Genomic DNA, 15,495 nt, shown 5'->3' with positions numbered 1-15,495 from the left:
AACGTCCTACAGGGAGGGTGTAGAAGGCCTGCTCCGCTGGCTCCCGGTGCCCACGTCTCCCTGGGACGGTCCCATTCCACGAGCGGGAGTCAGATCTATTTCATCCGACAAAGATGCCGCAGAGCCGCCCGGCCCACTTCGGTGGGAGAATTGGGGAGGGGGTTCTAGTCCGTAGTAAGTGACATGGGACTCCCCCCTCTTCATCTCTGCCCCTTAGACTCCCCGAGACACGGTGGTCCCCCCCCCAGCTGCTAGCGCCTTCACCCCAAATCGCTTTGTATTTAAATGCAGTTTCTCTCCGTAGAAGGTAAACTACTGCATCGCCAGCAACCAGTCAAGGACTGGCACATAGTAGGCAGTTTGCTCACGGAAAACGACTTCCTCTCTTCTGCTGGAGGAGGAGGGAGGGGGACTTTGAGGGCAATGTGGCCCCACTGCCGGGGACATTGCTACGCGGTATTGGTGCGTGGCATGATTTCTAGGATTTTTGACATTTAGACGACCTTCCTTGCCCCGAGAAGCCACACAGGCAGAGGCAGAGAAACCACGTGAAGCGATGAGAGGGAGGGGCGGTCACAGTCCCAGCTGCGGGTTACCCTGCTTCCCCTTCCTCCTCCCACTGAGCGGCTGGAGGGCTGGGGGCTGAAAGAGCTGAGACCTTGTGGCCTTGGGGAACGTGCCTGAAGGTGGGGGAGACAGATCTGACGGCTCAGCAGCCCGGAGTGGCGACCGCTGGGGTCTCAACCCTTGCTCAACATTTTTCCCTGCAACGCTGGCTCCGCTCAACTCGAAACAATTTAGTAAATCTTTATTAAATGCCTACTGTGTGCTAGGCAAAAGGAAGAGAAAGAAAAAGACAGTCCGTGTCCTCCAACCCATCCTGACCTTCTAACTCTACCCCTATAGCTGGCATTTTGTAGCTAAACTCCCCTAGAAGGCTCTGCAATTGGTGTCTCCTCTTCCTGTCTCCCTTTCTTCTTAACTCTCCACCATCTGGCCTCCTCTGTAGGTTACCTCCAGTTCATTTCGTCTGGATCTCGTTTGTACAAGGTTGTTTGCCTGTCCCCGTCCCATTAAACAGTGACTTCTCCAGCAAACTGCCTTTTGCCTTTCTTTGTATCCCCGAGCTTAGCACAGGGAGAAGGGACGTGGGCAGTCATCATAAAGGAGCTTTGCTCCTTTACACTCATATACCACACCTTGTTCAGCCATTCCCCAATGGATGGGCATCTCCTCAGTTTCTAACATTTTGCCACCACAAAAAGAGCTGCTATAAATATTGTTGTATGTGTGGGTCCTTCTCCTTTTTTTATAATCTCTTTGGGATACAGACCAAGTAGTGGTATTGCTGGGTCTAAGGGTATGTGCAGTTTGGTTGCCCTTTGGGCATAGTTCCAGTTAAAATATATTTTCAAGACCATTTAATATTGATTGGACTAAAATTAGTCTAAGATGGGGCAGCTAGATGGCGCAGTGGATAGAGCACCGGCCCTGAAGTCAGGAGGACCTGAGTTCAAATCCAGCCTCAGACCCAACACTTGACGCGTACTAGTTGTGTGACGTTGGGCAAGTCACTTAACCCCGATTGCCTCACAAAAACAAAACAAAACAAAACAAATAAAATTAGTCTAAGACATTGGATGTACTACACTTTAATACACACAGCCAGAGGATTTGTGTGGGGTAGGTGAGCACAAGGTGCTTGGTGCCTGGATGGCAGCAGGGATGACAGAGGGCAGAGGAGAATGGAGGGGGGAGGGGGGGCCCAGGAAAGATTTGTATCAGGGACCAGACACTCTTGAGGAAAGATGTTTGGACAGAGGATGGTTCAGGGGGCATTAGAGACAGACAGACAGACAGACTTCTAAATGGCATTCGTTTGAGAAGCTGGCTCCGTCATGTCCCTGGGCTTGTTGAAATTCTATCGGTTTTCAGAAAATTCTCTGGGTGATTCTTCTCTCCCTGTGTGAGCTCACATCTCTCCCTCCCTCCCTCCTTCACTCTTGTATATTATTTGGTGGATTCTAATCTCCATAACGTCTCTGATTTTGGCTGGCTTGTTCGACTTGGATAAATGGGTTTGCTCAATAGTCACTAGTTGTGATGGTTTTTTGTGGAACCAGCCTTTGATAGCTGGTGAATATAAAAGCAAAGGCCACCCTCCCCCCTTAAGAGCAGTAAACGGAGCTCTTCCCCTAGACCACCAGGATTTGAGAGGGACAGATGAGGAAAGGGCACTCCACTTTGCAGGGCCCCTGAGGCACACTTTTCCCCGACAGACCTCGGGTGTGAGTGGTAAAGGCCAGGCCCCAGGCTCTCCTCTCTTCAGAGGCTGGCCAGACCACAGAGCCTATCTGTGCTACCTGCCAGCCATGTCTATAGATGTAGACATCTGTGTAGGCCAACTATTATATGTAAAATGAGGGGGTGGGGCTGAGTGGCGTCTGAAACCCCTCCCATGGCAACATGGCGCATTGGAGAGAATGCTGGATTTGACTCTCCTAGAGTTACTTACTCCCCTTCTAGGTCTCAGCCTCCTGGTCTGTAAAAGAAGGGCTTGGGCTGGGCCCTTCCATTTCTAAATGGATGATTCTTTGGCCCTGACATTAAGCCAGGAAATGCTCTAAAATGGGCGTGGTCCTGCCTTTGGCATGTGCTGCCTGTGATAATGAACTCCTCTGTGTCCTTGGTCAACTGATAAGACTGGGAGTTATTGCTGAGATGTTTTAGTGGAGGAAGTTTTCAGATCAGGATTTCACCAGACAGGATGTCCTCAAAGGTCTAGACATTACTTGTCTAGACCAAAAAAAAAAAAAAATGTTTTTCAGTACATTTTGTCTATCATTGTAAAATATACTTTCCTCTTTAAAAAATAGTTTTTTGTTTTTTCTAATTACATGTAAAGACAATTTTAAACATTCATTTAAAAATTTTTTTGAGTTCCAAATTTTTCTCCCTCCCTCCCTCCTCTCCCCCTCCCTAAAATGGTAAGCAATTTGATATAGGTTATATATATGCAATCATGTAAAACATATTTCCATATTAGTCATGTTGTGAAAGAAGAAACAGACCAAAAGAAAAAACCCCACAAAAAAATAAAGTGAAAATAGTCTGCTTCAATCTGCATTCAGACTCCATCTCTGGAGGCAGATAGCATTTACCATCATGAGTCCTTTGGAGTTGTCATTGTTTTATCATGGAATTGGATCATTGTATTGCTGAGAAGGGCTAAGTCATTCATAATCGATCATTGCAAAGTTTTGCTGTTATAATGTACAATGTTCTGGTTCTGCTCACTTCACTCAGCATCAATTCATGGAAGTCTTTCCAGGTTTTTCTGAAGTCTGCCTGCTCATCATTTCTTATAGCACAATAGTATTCCATTACACTCATATACCACACCTTGTTCAGCCATTCCCCAATGGATGGGCATCTCCTCAGTTTCTAACATTTTGCCACCACAAAAAGAGCTGCTATAAATATTGTTGTATGTGTGGGTCCTTCTCCTTTTTTTATAATCTCTTTGGGATACAGACCAAGTAGTGGTATTGCTGGGTCTAAGGGTATGTACAGTTTGGTTGCCCTTTGGGCATAGTTCCAGATGAAATATATTTTCAAGACCATTTAATATTGATTGGACTAAAATTAGTCCAAGATGGGGCAGCTAGGTGGCGCAGTGGATAGAGCACCGGCCCTGAAGTCAGGAGGACCTGAGTTCAAATCCAGCCTCAGACCCAACACTTGACGCGTACTAGTTGTGTGACGTTGGGCAAGTCACTTAACCCCGATTGCCTCACAAAAACAAAACAAAACAAAACAAATAAAATTAGTCTAAGACATTGGATGTACTACACTTTAATAGCCGGCAAAGGGCAGGAGGCTAGAAGCAACCTTTATAGGGTATTAGCATTGTCAGTATCAGGTGGGAGTTAAGGAAATAACCCCTTGGGTCTTAGTCATGACAATGGGATGTCTCTTAGACTTCAAGAGTATTCTCCATCAGTGGAGGGTGGGGACCTCTCTGGGACTTAATCCCAATTGCCAAAAAAAAAAAAAAAAAAAGAATATAAGTTGCACAGCAGGAAGCAATCTGCATTGGTGAAGGGAATCTCTGCACAGGGACTTCCATATACCAGTGAAATCAAACACACACACATACACACACTCACGTTCACCCTGCCTCACTGGGCTGTAGTAAAATGTCTTGTAAACTGGGGTATAAATGCAATTTTTTTTGTTCAGTTATGATGCTTTGTGACTGTATTTGGGGTTTTCTTGGTAAAGATACTAGAGTGGCTTGTCATTTCCTTCTCCAGCTCATTTTACAGATGTGGAAACTGAGGCAAACAGGGTTAGGTTAAGTGTCTTGCCCAGGGTCACACAGTTAGTGTCTGAGGCTGGATTTGAACTCAGGTCTTCCTGATTCCCAGTGCTCTACCCACTGTGCCACCTAGCTGCCCTGAATTTTGACCAGAAGAGAAATGAAGCTAGGAAAAAATTGGAGCTTTCAAAGGTTCCGAGTTGCAGGATGGGTGTTTCTCTGGATATTGAGAGAGGGAGTTTTCTCATTGAATCTCTTATATGATTGCACCAAAGCAAACACAGCTTCTATCCATAACAGCATGGATGTTGTATGTGCACGTGCATCTGAGGATATACATATGGGATATACATGTGTATACGTGTGCATATATAAACACATCTATGCATACACATACATCTCTGTCTATGTCCATATGCATATAGGAGGCCACCTAGGAAAGTTGACTTGGACAGCTGGAGAAGGGGCTGACGCCCCTCCCCCCACCCCCCACTGACTGTGGGACCCTCAGCACATCACATAGAGGAGCTGACAATGCCAGCTCTTCAGTTTCCTACCTGGGCAACTTTGGACAAGTCCCATGGCCTCTGGAGGCCTCAGTTTTCTTATCTGTACATCAGAGGGTTTGGACTAAATGACTTCTAAGTTCCCTTTTAGCTCTAAATCTACCAATTGACTTCTCAGTGCCCCCGAGCAACTGAGACTAAGGTGGAGAGGAGGCTTAAATCTGAGTTGGTAGACTATGCCTTAAACCCAAACCACTCTGGCCAGCAATAGGTCCCAGGCCAAGCTCCACTTGGTCATTGTGTGGGCCCAGACTGGCTCAGAATGAATGTAAACAACAATTGTTTCTGTTTTGGCCAGAAATCCTGAAGGTCTTCCCCTCCCAGATTTATCTTTTTCTTTTCTTTTTTCTTTTTTTTTTTTTTGACTAGGTAAAGAGGACCTTCTCTGCCTCATTTCTTACCTAGCCTTAATCGCTGAATGGGTGGTGCCCCAGTCAAACTGAGACCTATTAAAGACCTTAGCTCAGAAAGGCCAAGGTCTCCCACTGCATCCAGGGTCACCTCCAGTTGTCCCGCTCTATATCTTGCCACTGGACCCAGATGGCTCCAGGAGAAAGTGAGGCTGGTGACTTTGCACAGCGCTCCCTCACTTAAATCTAATTCATTCGCGTGTCATGGCATCATCTCCCTGATGTCATGGTCTTCTTCAAGGAATGAAGGACAAGCAACAATATACACATACAAATGCCCATTACACACGTATACACATATAGACACACACACACACATATATTTTACATGTTTGAAATGTGTTTGTATGTATAACTTTGACCAGTGGACAAATGTTAAAATTAGACGATCTCGGAAAATCAAACCTCAGATGTTCAGGGTTGATTGTATGACTGCATCATTTTATCTTGTTGAAATCATCAAGAAAACGTAAATCTTTCCGTTTATGACTTGTCCGCTTACTCCTATAGGGCTCACAATCAAACTGGGGATGAGGTAGTCCATACTGGGGAGACTGGGTCATACTGTCCAAAAGGAACCAAGCGGAGAGATCCCAGGGCTTAGTGGAAAGGAGCTAGGATGAAAGCATATTCCTTCTCTCCCTTCCAAATTCTGGCTCAGGTGGTCAGTGAACCTCCTTCCTCATCGCTAACAGCCTCGTTCAGATGCTACCTCCTCTAAGAAACTTTCTCTGATTAAAAAAAAAAAATTCCCTTGGGCTGGGGCACAGGGTCCCTGGTAGATGTGTAACTGGCTGAGTATCATAACTTGGATTGCTGGACCTTCTCTAAACCCAGCCATGGGGGACAGAAGTAGGGAAACTGAGGATCTAGATCTGTGAAAGATTTCCTCAGACTTCTGTAATCCCAAAAAGCCTCAATGGATTCCTCTAGTAGAGTTCAGCCTCTTTGAGGAAAAAGGTCAGGGTCTATACCTGAGGCAAAACTGTAAAAGCTAACTAAGTTGTTCCACCCCAACCCATCAGGGCCCAAGCCCCACTGGTACCCAGGGCAATGCACACATTCTCCTCCTCCAGATTCTTCCCTATCCAAACCCACTGCCAGCAAAGGTTCAAGATGCTCCATTGTACCTTTGGGTTCACTGATGGTGTCGGCTCCACTCTTAACAGGGCCAAGAGAAAGAAATACAGCTCTAGCAATGGTATTCAGCTATCAACAACAGTCTGGAGATGTGGGAGTAGGATGGGGCCAAATCCCACCCTATCAGCCAGCCATGGCCTTCTGTAACTGCTGACTAAGCCAGACCTGAGAGAGAGCTTTTTTTTTTTTAATCTAGACTCAAACCAACCATCCCTTAGAATTGGAGTAGACTGAATTGCTAAACAGGTCCCCTCTCTTTTGTTTTACCTGGCAAATCTCATTTCACCAAACACTAAGGTTCAGACCCAATTATTCTGATGTACCAGAACTTGGCCATATTGATTGAGTAGGACTTGAATTTAGCTGGTCAACTTGGGGCCCGCAGAGCGTTTTGTAAAACAGCAATTTTCATCCTATGGCTACGGTATCTATTATAACAAAATAGGAACTCAACCAAGATCTCCCTAATTAGAAATCATATGTTCCTAGTCCCCTTCCTTCCCCCTGCCCCCCACCCCGGGGCCTGGATTTCTTAGATAGTCTATCACCGGGCTGATTCATTTTGGGGACAAATGGGGACAGAGAGTGGAGAAGGGGGCAATGTTTGCTGTTTAGACGTTTCTGGGAGAGGGAATGAGGCCATTTTCTGAGTTTCCTGTGTTTTCAGGGTTAAGAGAAGGCAGTCGTGAGCCCTTTTGGACCCGGACCAGCTTCTTGGCTCGCCGTTCCTGCTGCAGCCAGTACAACATCTCCACTTTGTCCCTCTTCATCTTCTCCAGATAGCAGCGCCCCTTGTACGTCACCGACTCCCCAAAGGCAATCTGGATGTCCTGCAGGAGCTTGGTCAGCAAGGCCTCCACTCTTCTGATCTTCTCATACAAGTGGCTTCGGATCTGGGACTCTTCTGTCCAGCGCCAGAGGTCATAATCGACCTTCAGGAAGAAGCGATTGGGGTCAGAGGCCTCTTGTTCGAAGCGTTCCAGCTGGGCTAACAAGAGCTCTCGCTCCTGGATGGGCTGCAAGGCCTTCTCCCAGGCAGTCACCAGGGCAGGGAGATGCCCCATACGGGCGTTGGTGCTGTACTTGATAGCCATGTCCAGTCGATCTTTGTCCGGCACCTGCAGGGCTGTCCAGATTCTCTCCAGTCGTCTCTGGAGCAGCTTCACTTTCCTGGGGTCCCCCAGGGATTTGCTCCCTTCAGCTCCCAGGCCATCCTCTAGGACTGAGTTGGCATCCCAGATACCTGGCACAAACTCTCCGGCCTCCTCCTCCTGTGCCAGTGGAGGCAGGGGCGGAAGTTCCAGGGTGTCTTTGATGACGATAGGAAGATGGATGGGTTCCTCTTCTGGGTACATGTGGAAGATCACATGGAGGAAGTCACAGTCCTGAGTGGCCAGGTACAGGAAGTAGTCATCTGGGGTCAGCGTGGCTCTCCACCAGCGCATCCAGGAGGCCTTACTTTTGACCCACTGCTTAGGCGGCTGGGGAGTCGGCGGTGGGGGAAGTGGATTGAAGCTTCTGGAATGGATTCTGTGCCTTCCAATGCCATCCAGGACAGGGTTGATGACCCGATACTTGGGATCTCTGTACAGGAAGGTTGAGGACATGAGGCTTGACCAGTCCTTTTCTGACGTGGGCTCCACAAGGGGCCCCCTATCAAAGAGCAGGTAGTCGGCAGAGACTTGACTCAGAAGCTCATTGTAGATCCCCTGGATGCTAGCCCCAGCAAAGAGGACGGCGTCCAGGTCTTCCAAGATTCTGCTGTCCAACTCCCCTGACAGGTGGTTATAGAGGACATTTTCCTCCTTCACAAAGAAGCTGTCGTGGAAGGTCCGCTCTGAGACTCGGACAGCTGCAGCCTGCAGCACCATCTGGTCCTTCAGCGTCAGGGCCACCGTAACTGTCTGAGGATGCAGAGCGGCCCCCAGGCTGGGCTTGTGCTCCCACTTTCCTGAGGCTTCTTCTTCTTGGAGGGTCTTCAGGGTCCTCTGCAGCTCTTCTACTCGGTGGTTGCCTTTTGGGCACCGGGTCAGGGCTCCCAGGAGAGGGGGCAGGGTTGAGCTCTGCGGGGGCTTCCTGGACAGCTCCACCTTCAAGTTCTTCATCATGTGCTTGAGGTCCTCTGAAGCTGAGCCAACGAAGGCCTCCGTTTGGGTCTCCCACCCTAGGATCAGTGGGGTCAAAGTTCGAGGAGGAGGTGAACATATGCCCAGTTCATTTGAAAGCTTCCAACCTTCTCTGAGATTGGGCAAAGAGCGGCACTTCCTGGGGTTATGGAGCCGCAGGAAGGTCTTCAGATCCAGATTTCCAGCCAAGCTCAAAATCCTCGAGAGGTCAGCCTTCCGGGCATGGCCAACCTCCAGCGCCTTGGGGGGCGTGGGCGCTACAGTGGGCAGCCAGCGCAGGTACTTTCTCTGGTCCAGGTCCGGGATGGACCGCAGCCCCTTTAAACGGTCCAGACAGGGGCTGCCTAGGAAGTCTGCCGGCCGGCTCAAATGAATCAAGTAACTCAAGCTCAGGGTGGAGCACGGGATCTGGGAGAAGCCTGTGCTGTGAGGCCAGGGCAGAGGGCAGAGCTTGGATGCCTGGAAGGTGCCGATGGTTTGCTGTGGAATGAGGGCCTGCTTGCGGAAATGGTCTGGCTTGACGGCCCCCGTGCCCTTCTTCAGGAAGCGGCAGAGGCCCTGCAGGTCTTTGAAGTCGGACACCAGGCGGCGGTAGACGACGGGGCTGGTGAGGAAGCGGGAGCAGTCGGTGGCCAGGCAGGCAGACAGGCGCGTGAGCGTGGCGGGCTCGGTGAACACGGACTCGGGCACCGACAGGGTGATCAGCAGGTGCAGGTAACGCAGGAAGAGCTGCTCCGAGGTCAGCACCACGTGAGTCTTCACGCGCTGGCGCAGTTCCTGCTGGTCCCGCGGGTTGAGGCCCGGCTCGGGCGGCGGTATCTGCCAGCCGTACTGCAACTCTGACAGGATGACCTCGGCCAGCCGCCTCCGGCCCTCGGGGGGCACCTTGGGCGCGTGGCCCACGCGGGACAGCCGCTCCGACACTAGCAAGCACAGCGAGCCCGGAGACAGCTGCTCCACGAAGTAGGAGTCCCGGCCAACTCGGGTGTCACTCTTGGTCTGCGGAGACGTGGGCAGAGGCTCGGGGGTCACCGAGATCCGTGCCTCCTCGCCCGGGAACAGCGACAGTGGCTGCAAAAGCCGATGGTACAGCTTCCGGAGCTCCGGGTCCGCCGTCCTGTCCGACGGCGGCCGCTGCCGCTTCCTTCGCTCCGGTCCATTCTTCCTGCACTCCATTGCTGCGGCTGCTGCTTGACCCCCGAGCACCTGGCACCGGGACCTCAGACCCCCGACGCATGGACTGTCACACCTGAGAGCCAGCACCGGGGCTGCTTTGTTTGGCGCCTTTAAGACGCCTGGACGCGTCGCTATGGAGACAGACCGGGGCAGAACGCCGGGCTCTCGAGCCTAGCCAATGACCACACGCGGTGGAGAAGACGGGCGGGAGGGATGAACCTGTGATCCGGGAGCTGGAGAACGTAAGGTCTCGTGAGACCGCCCCCTCTGGACTCTTCTGATTGGTGATTGGTCCGGAGGAAGAAAGAGGCGGAGTCCGGACAGCGACGGGTCGGGGTGGGGGTGAGGAACGCAAAGTCTCGTGACTCCGCCTCCTTTCTGCCAATCTGCCTGGTGAGTGGCTAACTGAAGTCCTGAGTCGGGGAGAGGGCGGAGTCTAAGACCGCCTGTGGACACGTAAAAGGGGCCAAAGGTCTCACGGCCCCGCCCTACCAGTCGGCTTCCTGCGCCACTGGGAGAGTCGTACTGGCTTTGGAAGGTTGAGGATGGCTTCTGCTGTAGGTGCGGCTGCGCCTGCGCAGGCCGGGGACAGCAAGACAGCATGCACGGTGAGGGGGCAAGGGGATCTCGGTAGAGAGGACGGAGTGGTCGGCCGCGCTGGCTGGGGTGCTCACTCTGGGGGGGCCCCTGTGTGTGTGTGGGGGGGGGGAAGGGCCGGTTCGAGTAGCTACCGAGCAGCGAGAGCAGCGAGTCACGTGGGTTGGGAAGCACCGCCCCTATTTGGCATAGTCACACCTCTCGCTTCTGTCCCCGCCCCAACGGCACAGCCCCGCCCTTCCGCTCCTGCCTCCCTGTTCAACATGACCCCGCCCCTCATCAGCGTAGCTCCGCCCTCTGGCATAGCTCCGCCCCACCAGCGTAGCACTGTCTCCCACAGCTGGAGTTTGCTGTGCAAATGAGCTGCCAGAGCTGCGTGGACTCGGTGCAGACATCCCTGCGTGGCGTGGCAGGTAAGAGAGCGAGGCCCGGGTTTGGAGACTGAGGACTTGGGTTCGAATCCCTTCCCTCCGCCTCCTGCCTTCTCCGAGCCTCAGTTTCCCCATCTGTGAAAGTGCGCTGGAGCGGCCCGATGGCCTCGAGGCAGCTTCCAGGTCTGGGGCTGCGAAGGGTTTCTGGCCGCTTCTTCACCTTGGCCTTTTTGCAGACCTGCACTCTGCCATCGCTGCCCTCCCTCTTGACCCCATGCCCTTGTGTGGCCCGCCCAGCCTTCCCGTCTTTGCTGCATCTTCCTGCACGGCTCTGCCCTTCTTTTCCTTAGGTTCCCTCTGGCAGATCTGATCAGCTGCCTCCACTGTCCCGTCTGTTCGATGCCTCTGGGCTGCCTCTCTCCAGCCCATGTCCAACAACCTGCTGGATGTGGGCGCATTCCCATCTCACTCGCTGAGGTTCCTAAGCCCCCTCCCCATGCCCCCCTCGAGGACTGTCATCCCCACTCACCTCTGCGGCTTGCATTCCGGCTGTTGTTTCAGGGTGCAGCTCAGGCTTCACCTCCCTTTACAAAGCCTTTCCGATTCCTGGCCCGTGGCAGACGCTTAAACAATGGGTCTCCCCTTCTGTTCCCTCCCCAACCCCCCTGCTTCAGGCCTCACCACCTCCCTGGACTAGTGGTCTCTTTTTCCAGCCTTGCCCCTCTGCAGTCCATCCTCTCTCCTCTGGTTCATGCGTGCTTGCTCTCGCTCTCTCTCTCCCCCTCTCCCCTTTAAGGCAGCCTCAGCTCCTTTTTGGCATTGAAAGTCCTGGCACCCTAGCTCTGCCAACCTAATTGGCTGGACCTTTTTGCTCCATAGTCTGTGTTCTAGCCAAATGGCCTTCTTGCTGCTTCTCCATCTCCCTCCCTCCATACCTTTGCACTGGCTGTCTCCCCTGCCTGGAATGCCTTCCCTTCTGTCTCTGTCTCTTGAAATCATTTTGTGCCTTCAAGATTCAGCCCAACTGCCCCATTGTCCTGGGATTCCTTGATGCCCCACCTCCTTATTCAATTTACATTTCTTTTGTACCCAGATAAATAGATTTAAGGGCAGGGCTGGATTTAGTAAGTGCTTAATAAATATTGGTTGAATTGAAGGGGGGGGGGGCCGGGTCATCCTGGGCTCCTTTCAGCTCCCGTACCTTCTGGCCTTCAAGGCCTTCCCAGGCTGCACTGTAAGACCGGAAACTGCGGACCAGATGCTAGCCTGGCCTGCTTTGAGGGAGGATTCTCCTAACCAGGAGATCCTTCCCTAGATGACAGCTGGAATTGTAAAAATAATCTCGCCACATCCTGGTGAGATCTTTGGAGGAAAACAAGGCCAGGGAGGCTAGGAACGAGCATCCTACGGTTTAATTTTGTAACAGTCTCTCATTGTGCCGAAGAGGAAACTGAGGCCCTAAGCAGGGGGGAAGGGCCTGCCCTGGCCAAACAGTTAGTGTCACCAGCCTGATTTTTAGCTCAGAGTCCCATTGGCTGAACCACAGCACCCCTCCCCCAGTCACAAAAAGACAGTAGCCTCCCAGGCTTGTCCTCATGCTACAGGGGACCAGGTCAGGAACATGAAACGAGTGGGCCTCTCCTGGCCCCTCCATGAGGGCTTCCCCAGGACGCCAGGAAAAGATGAACCCCCAAGCCTATCCCTTAGCTTCTGCTCTGCTCCACCCCCCTGCGCAATCCTGCAGGCTCATGAGGCTCCCCAGAGTCTGAAAGGAAGAAAGAGGAGACCGCCTGTGTGGCCCCTCGGGGTCTGTTGGAAAGGGGAGCCCCTCCAAGTCAGGGTTCTGGCAGCTGGCCCCTCCTTGGCCCCCTGGGCTGGCCTCAGCACCGTTCTCCTGCTTTCATGCCTCTCGCCCTCCCGCCCTCCCTCTCCCAGCACAACTCGCCTTCTTTCCTGTTTAGTCCTGGTGGTTCTGGACCCAGCTCCGTGGCTGGATGCCCAGAGTAGTCATCAATGATTGGATGCCACTTTGGAGAGGAGTGTGACCTGGGGCCCTTCAGCATTTCTTATCAAGGACTAAAATAAAAGCACAGATGGTCGGCCAAGCAAATGTACTGATAGATGACCCTGGGGTGTGAGCCCATGCACTGGATGCCACAGTTGGAGCCACGAGGCTCTGGGAGCATTGGGTTGAATCTAGCAGGCCAACCCCATACTCGGCCTCCAAAAAGCAAAGCGACACAGATTCAGGATGAAGAAGGCCTGGCAAGATAATGAGATGGTCATGGTCAACTGTCTGAAAAGCAGGATGGCCTGGTGGGGAGACAAGGCTCTGAAGGCCGGCTTGTAAGCCTGGCTCAGACACGTCGTTTTAAAAATAAATTTCAGAATAGTTTTTGCTCTTCTGGGCTTGACAGGTACCTACAGATATGAGCATTTCCCGCTACAGAGAAGTACATACAGCTGGGTAGATCTCTTTAAGTCTGAATTTAAAGCAGCCCCGTGACTTCCAAAGCTTTCCCGCTTGTCTGTTTTTCCCTTCCTTTCTGTTCTCTTCTGGGCATTAAAAAAAAAATGCTTCATTAGGCTTTCATTCTTTCTTAAAAAACCTTTGTATGGGTATGGCTGCAGCATCAATACTACTCCCATTCAGAAACCGTTTTTAATCTCTCCCTAGTAACCAGTAAGTATAATTAAGCCCGCAGCCCCAGCCGTTGGCGCAGGCTGAAAAATGCCTCCTCCTCGGTGTCAGGAGGCACCCCTTTGCATTGATCAACATTCTTGAGTCGTCCAAAGTGGTTTTCTCAGGGTAACCTGGGTGGCCCTGGCCAGGGACTCTCCCAGCATTCCACTCCCAGGGTTTGTCATGAGCACTGAATAAAGGGACATGAGAAAAGAGCTTGTAACAACTACGTTAGCTTTGTATGTGGGTAGCTCAGCTTGGTTCAGTCCTGTGGTGTGATGGAACAGCCCGCAAGGCTGGGGCATTCTTAGCTTGCTTTAAGAGAGGCTGTAGTGGGGGCAGCTAGGTGACGCAGTGGATAGAGCTCCAGCCATGGAGTCAGGAGGACCTGAGTTGAAATCTGGCCTCAGACATTTGATACTTACTAGCTGTGTGACCCTGGGCAAGTCACTTGCCTCACCAAAAAACAAACAAAAAAAAGCATTTCCATGTTAGTCACGTTGTGAAAGAAAACATAGACCAAAAAAAAAAAAGAAAAAGAGGCCATAGCCCCCTGTCCTTGGCCCCCGTCAGACCACATCTGGGCTGCCCAGTGTTCCACCCATGGATAAGCTGAAGTGTCCAAAGGAAGGCACGCGGGGTGGAGAAAGGCCTTGAGGATTGGTCAAAGGAGTTGGGACTGCTGAGGCTGGAAAAGAGACCACGGAGGGGGCCACATTGTCAAGTATTTGAAGGAGGGATCCAGGAAGGAGGGGCTAGCCTTGCTCTGCAGGACATCAGAGGACACTTTTACCTTTTCCAAGCCATGTCTGCCTCTTCTCGCCATCCATGGCTCCTTTGGGGCAGGCAGAGCCTGTGTACCGCAACCCTTCAAATCCTCGAAGCCCGTTCTCACATCCAAACAATCAGAGCTGGCCCAAAGTGGAAGGTGCAGGCCACTGCAGCCCAGATGCGTGCATGCCTTTGACCCTTAGATTCTGTTTCCACCAAAGTGAAGGCCACAGAGGTTGCTCCCTGCCTAAGGTCCTAAGAGGCTGAAGCAGGATTTGAATCCAGGTCTTGGGCCTGCTCCCCCTCCCCCATCTGCCACACTGGGCTACTCTTCATCGGGGTGGAGGTGATTCTCTCCTGCCAGCCTCATCGTCCTTTTAGAGCCAGGCTCGTTACCATGGTGGGGTCCAGGACCCTTTGGGCAGTCTGTCTGGTGAAGCTAGTGGATCCCTTCTCAAAATCATGTTTTCAAGTAGGTGAAGGAAATGCTAAATGTCACATAGAGGTTAGTAAAAGAAAGATAGAGAGCCTGGTTTGCTTTGGTTTTCTCTATCCAAGCCCCTGAAATCTGTCCACAGGTCTGTGGGCCCCAGGTTAAGAACCCTGCCTTAGACCAGGGTGCAGCAGGCCTGAGTAAGGCCAACTGTTATCCTGGGAAGGAGGGCGCACCCCTGGCCCAGGGGCCCGCTCGGGGTTGCGGGCTGTGTTGGCGTCAAAGGCTAGGTGTCTGTCGAAGGCTTCTGTTGAAACGTGGGTCCTGCCTCCGCTGTGACCCCTTGGGACACACATGAGTGCTCCAGAGGGGCTGCTGTGGAATCAGCTGGATTTTGGTGCAGGAGGCCTGGGTCATCTCCTTTTCTCCCCTTTGTTGCTGTCTCTTCCTCCTCCTCCTTTGTTCTCACAGGTGTCCAGGGAGTGGAGGTGCACCTGGAGAATCAGAGTGTCCTGGTGACCACCACCTTGCCCAGCCAGGAGGTGCAGAGTGTCCTGGAGAGTACAGGGCGCCAGGCAGTGCTCAAGGGCATGGGCAGCCACGAGCTTCGTGAGCACCCGGGCCTCAGGGTTGTGGTGGGGAGGGCATCAGAGTGAGAGGAGGGCAAACTTAGGGAGCCTGGGACGGGGGTGGGGGGAGCATTCAAGGCCAGATTCTTGGCTTCTGAGATGAAAGAAATCTTTGGATACCGGGTTCTCCTCATCCTGGGAGTGGGAAGGCTCATCATTACTAGAGAAAAGGAAGCCTGGGGCGAGAGAGGGGGTCAGGGTGGGCTGGGGAGAGCAGCTCACCTGTTACTCTTCTTACAGAGAACCTGGGGGTGACTGTGGCCATGTTGGGG

General features: G+C 52.1%; 2 protein-coding genes across 2 annotated transcripts in view; one reads left to right on the top strand and one right to left on the bottom strand.

Annotated features, from left to right (window-relative positions):
* Positions 1–6,993: 6,993 nt before the first annotated feature.
* On the bottom strand, positions 6,994–9,739 carry CCDC87 (coiled-coil domain containing 87). Its single transcript, XM_027856210.1, has one exon. The coding sequence runs from the start codon at positions 9,737–9,739 to the stop codon at positions 7,049–7,051; it is 2,691 nt and encodes an 896-aa protein (XP_027712011.1). The 3' UTR covers positions 6,994–7,048.
* A 478-nt stretch (positions 9,740–10,217) lies between these two features.
* The window catches only part of CCS (copper chaperone for superoxide dismutase), a 7,956-nt gene continuing 2,678 nt past the window's right edge, over positions 10,218–15,495 (top strand). Inside the window, exons 1-3 of the mRNA XM_027856211.1 lie at positions 10,218–10,347; positions 10,677–10,749; positions 15,066–15,203. Of these exons, the coding sequence (XP_027712012.1) occupies positions 10,285–10,347; positions 10,677–10,749; positions 15,066–15,203 (274 nt within the window). The 5' untranslated portion in view covers positions 10,218–10,284. The remainder of the gene's footprint in view (positions 10,348–10,676; positions 10,750–15,065; positions 15,204–15,495) is intronic.

This window comes from Vombatus ursinus, unplaced genomic scaffold, assembly GCF_900497805.2.
Source record: "Vombatus ursinus unplaced genomic scaffold, bare-nosed wombat genome assembly UNPS02011369.1, whole genome shotgun sequence".
Taxonomy (NCBI): Eukaryota; Metazoa; Chordata; class Mammalia; order Diprotodontia; family Vombatidae; genus Vombatus; species Vombatus ursinus.
Note: the sequence above shows the minus strand (reverse complement) of the source record. Positions and strands in the feature narration are given on the sequence as shown.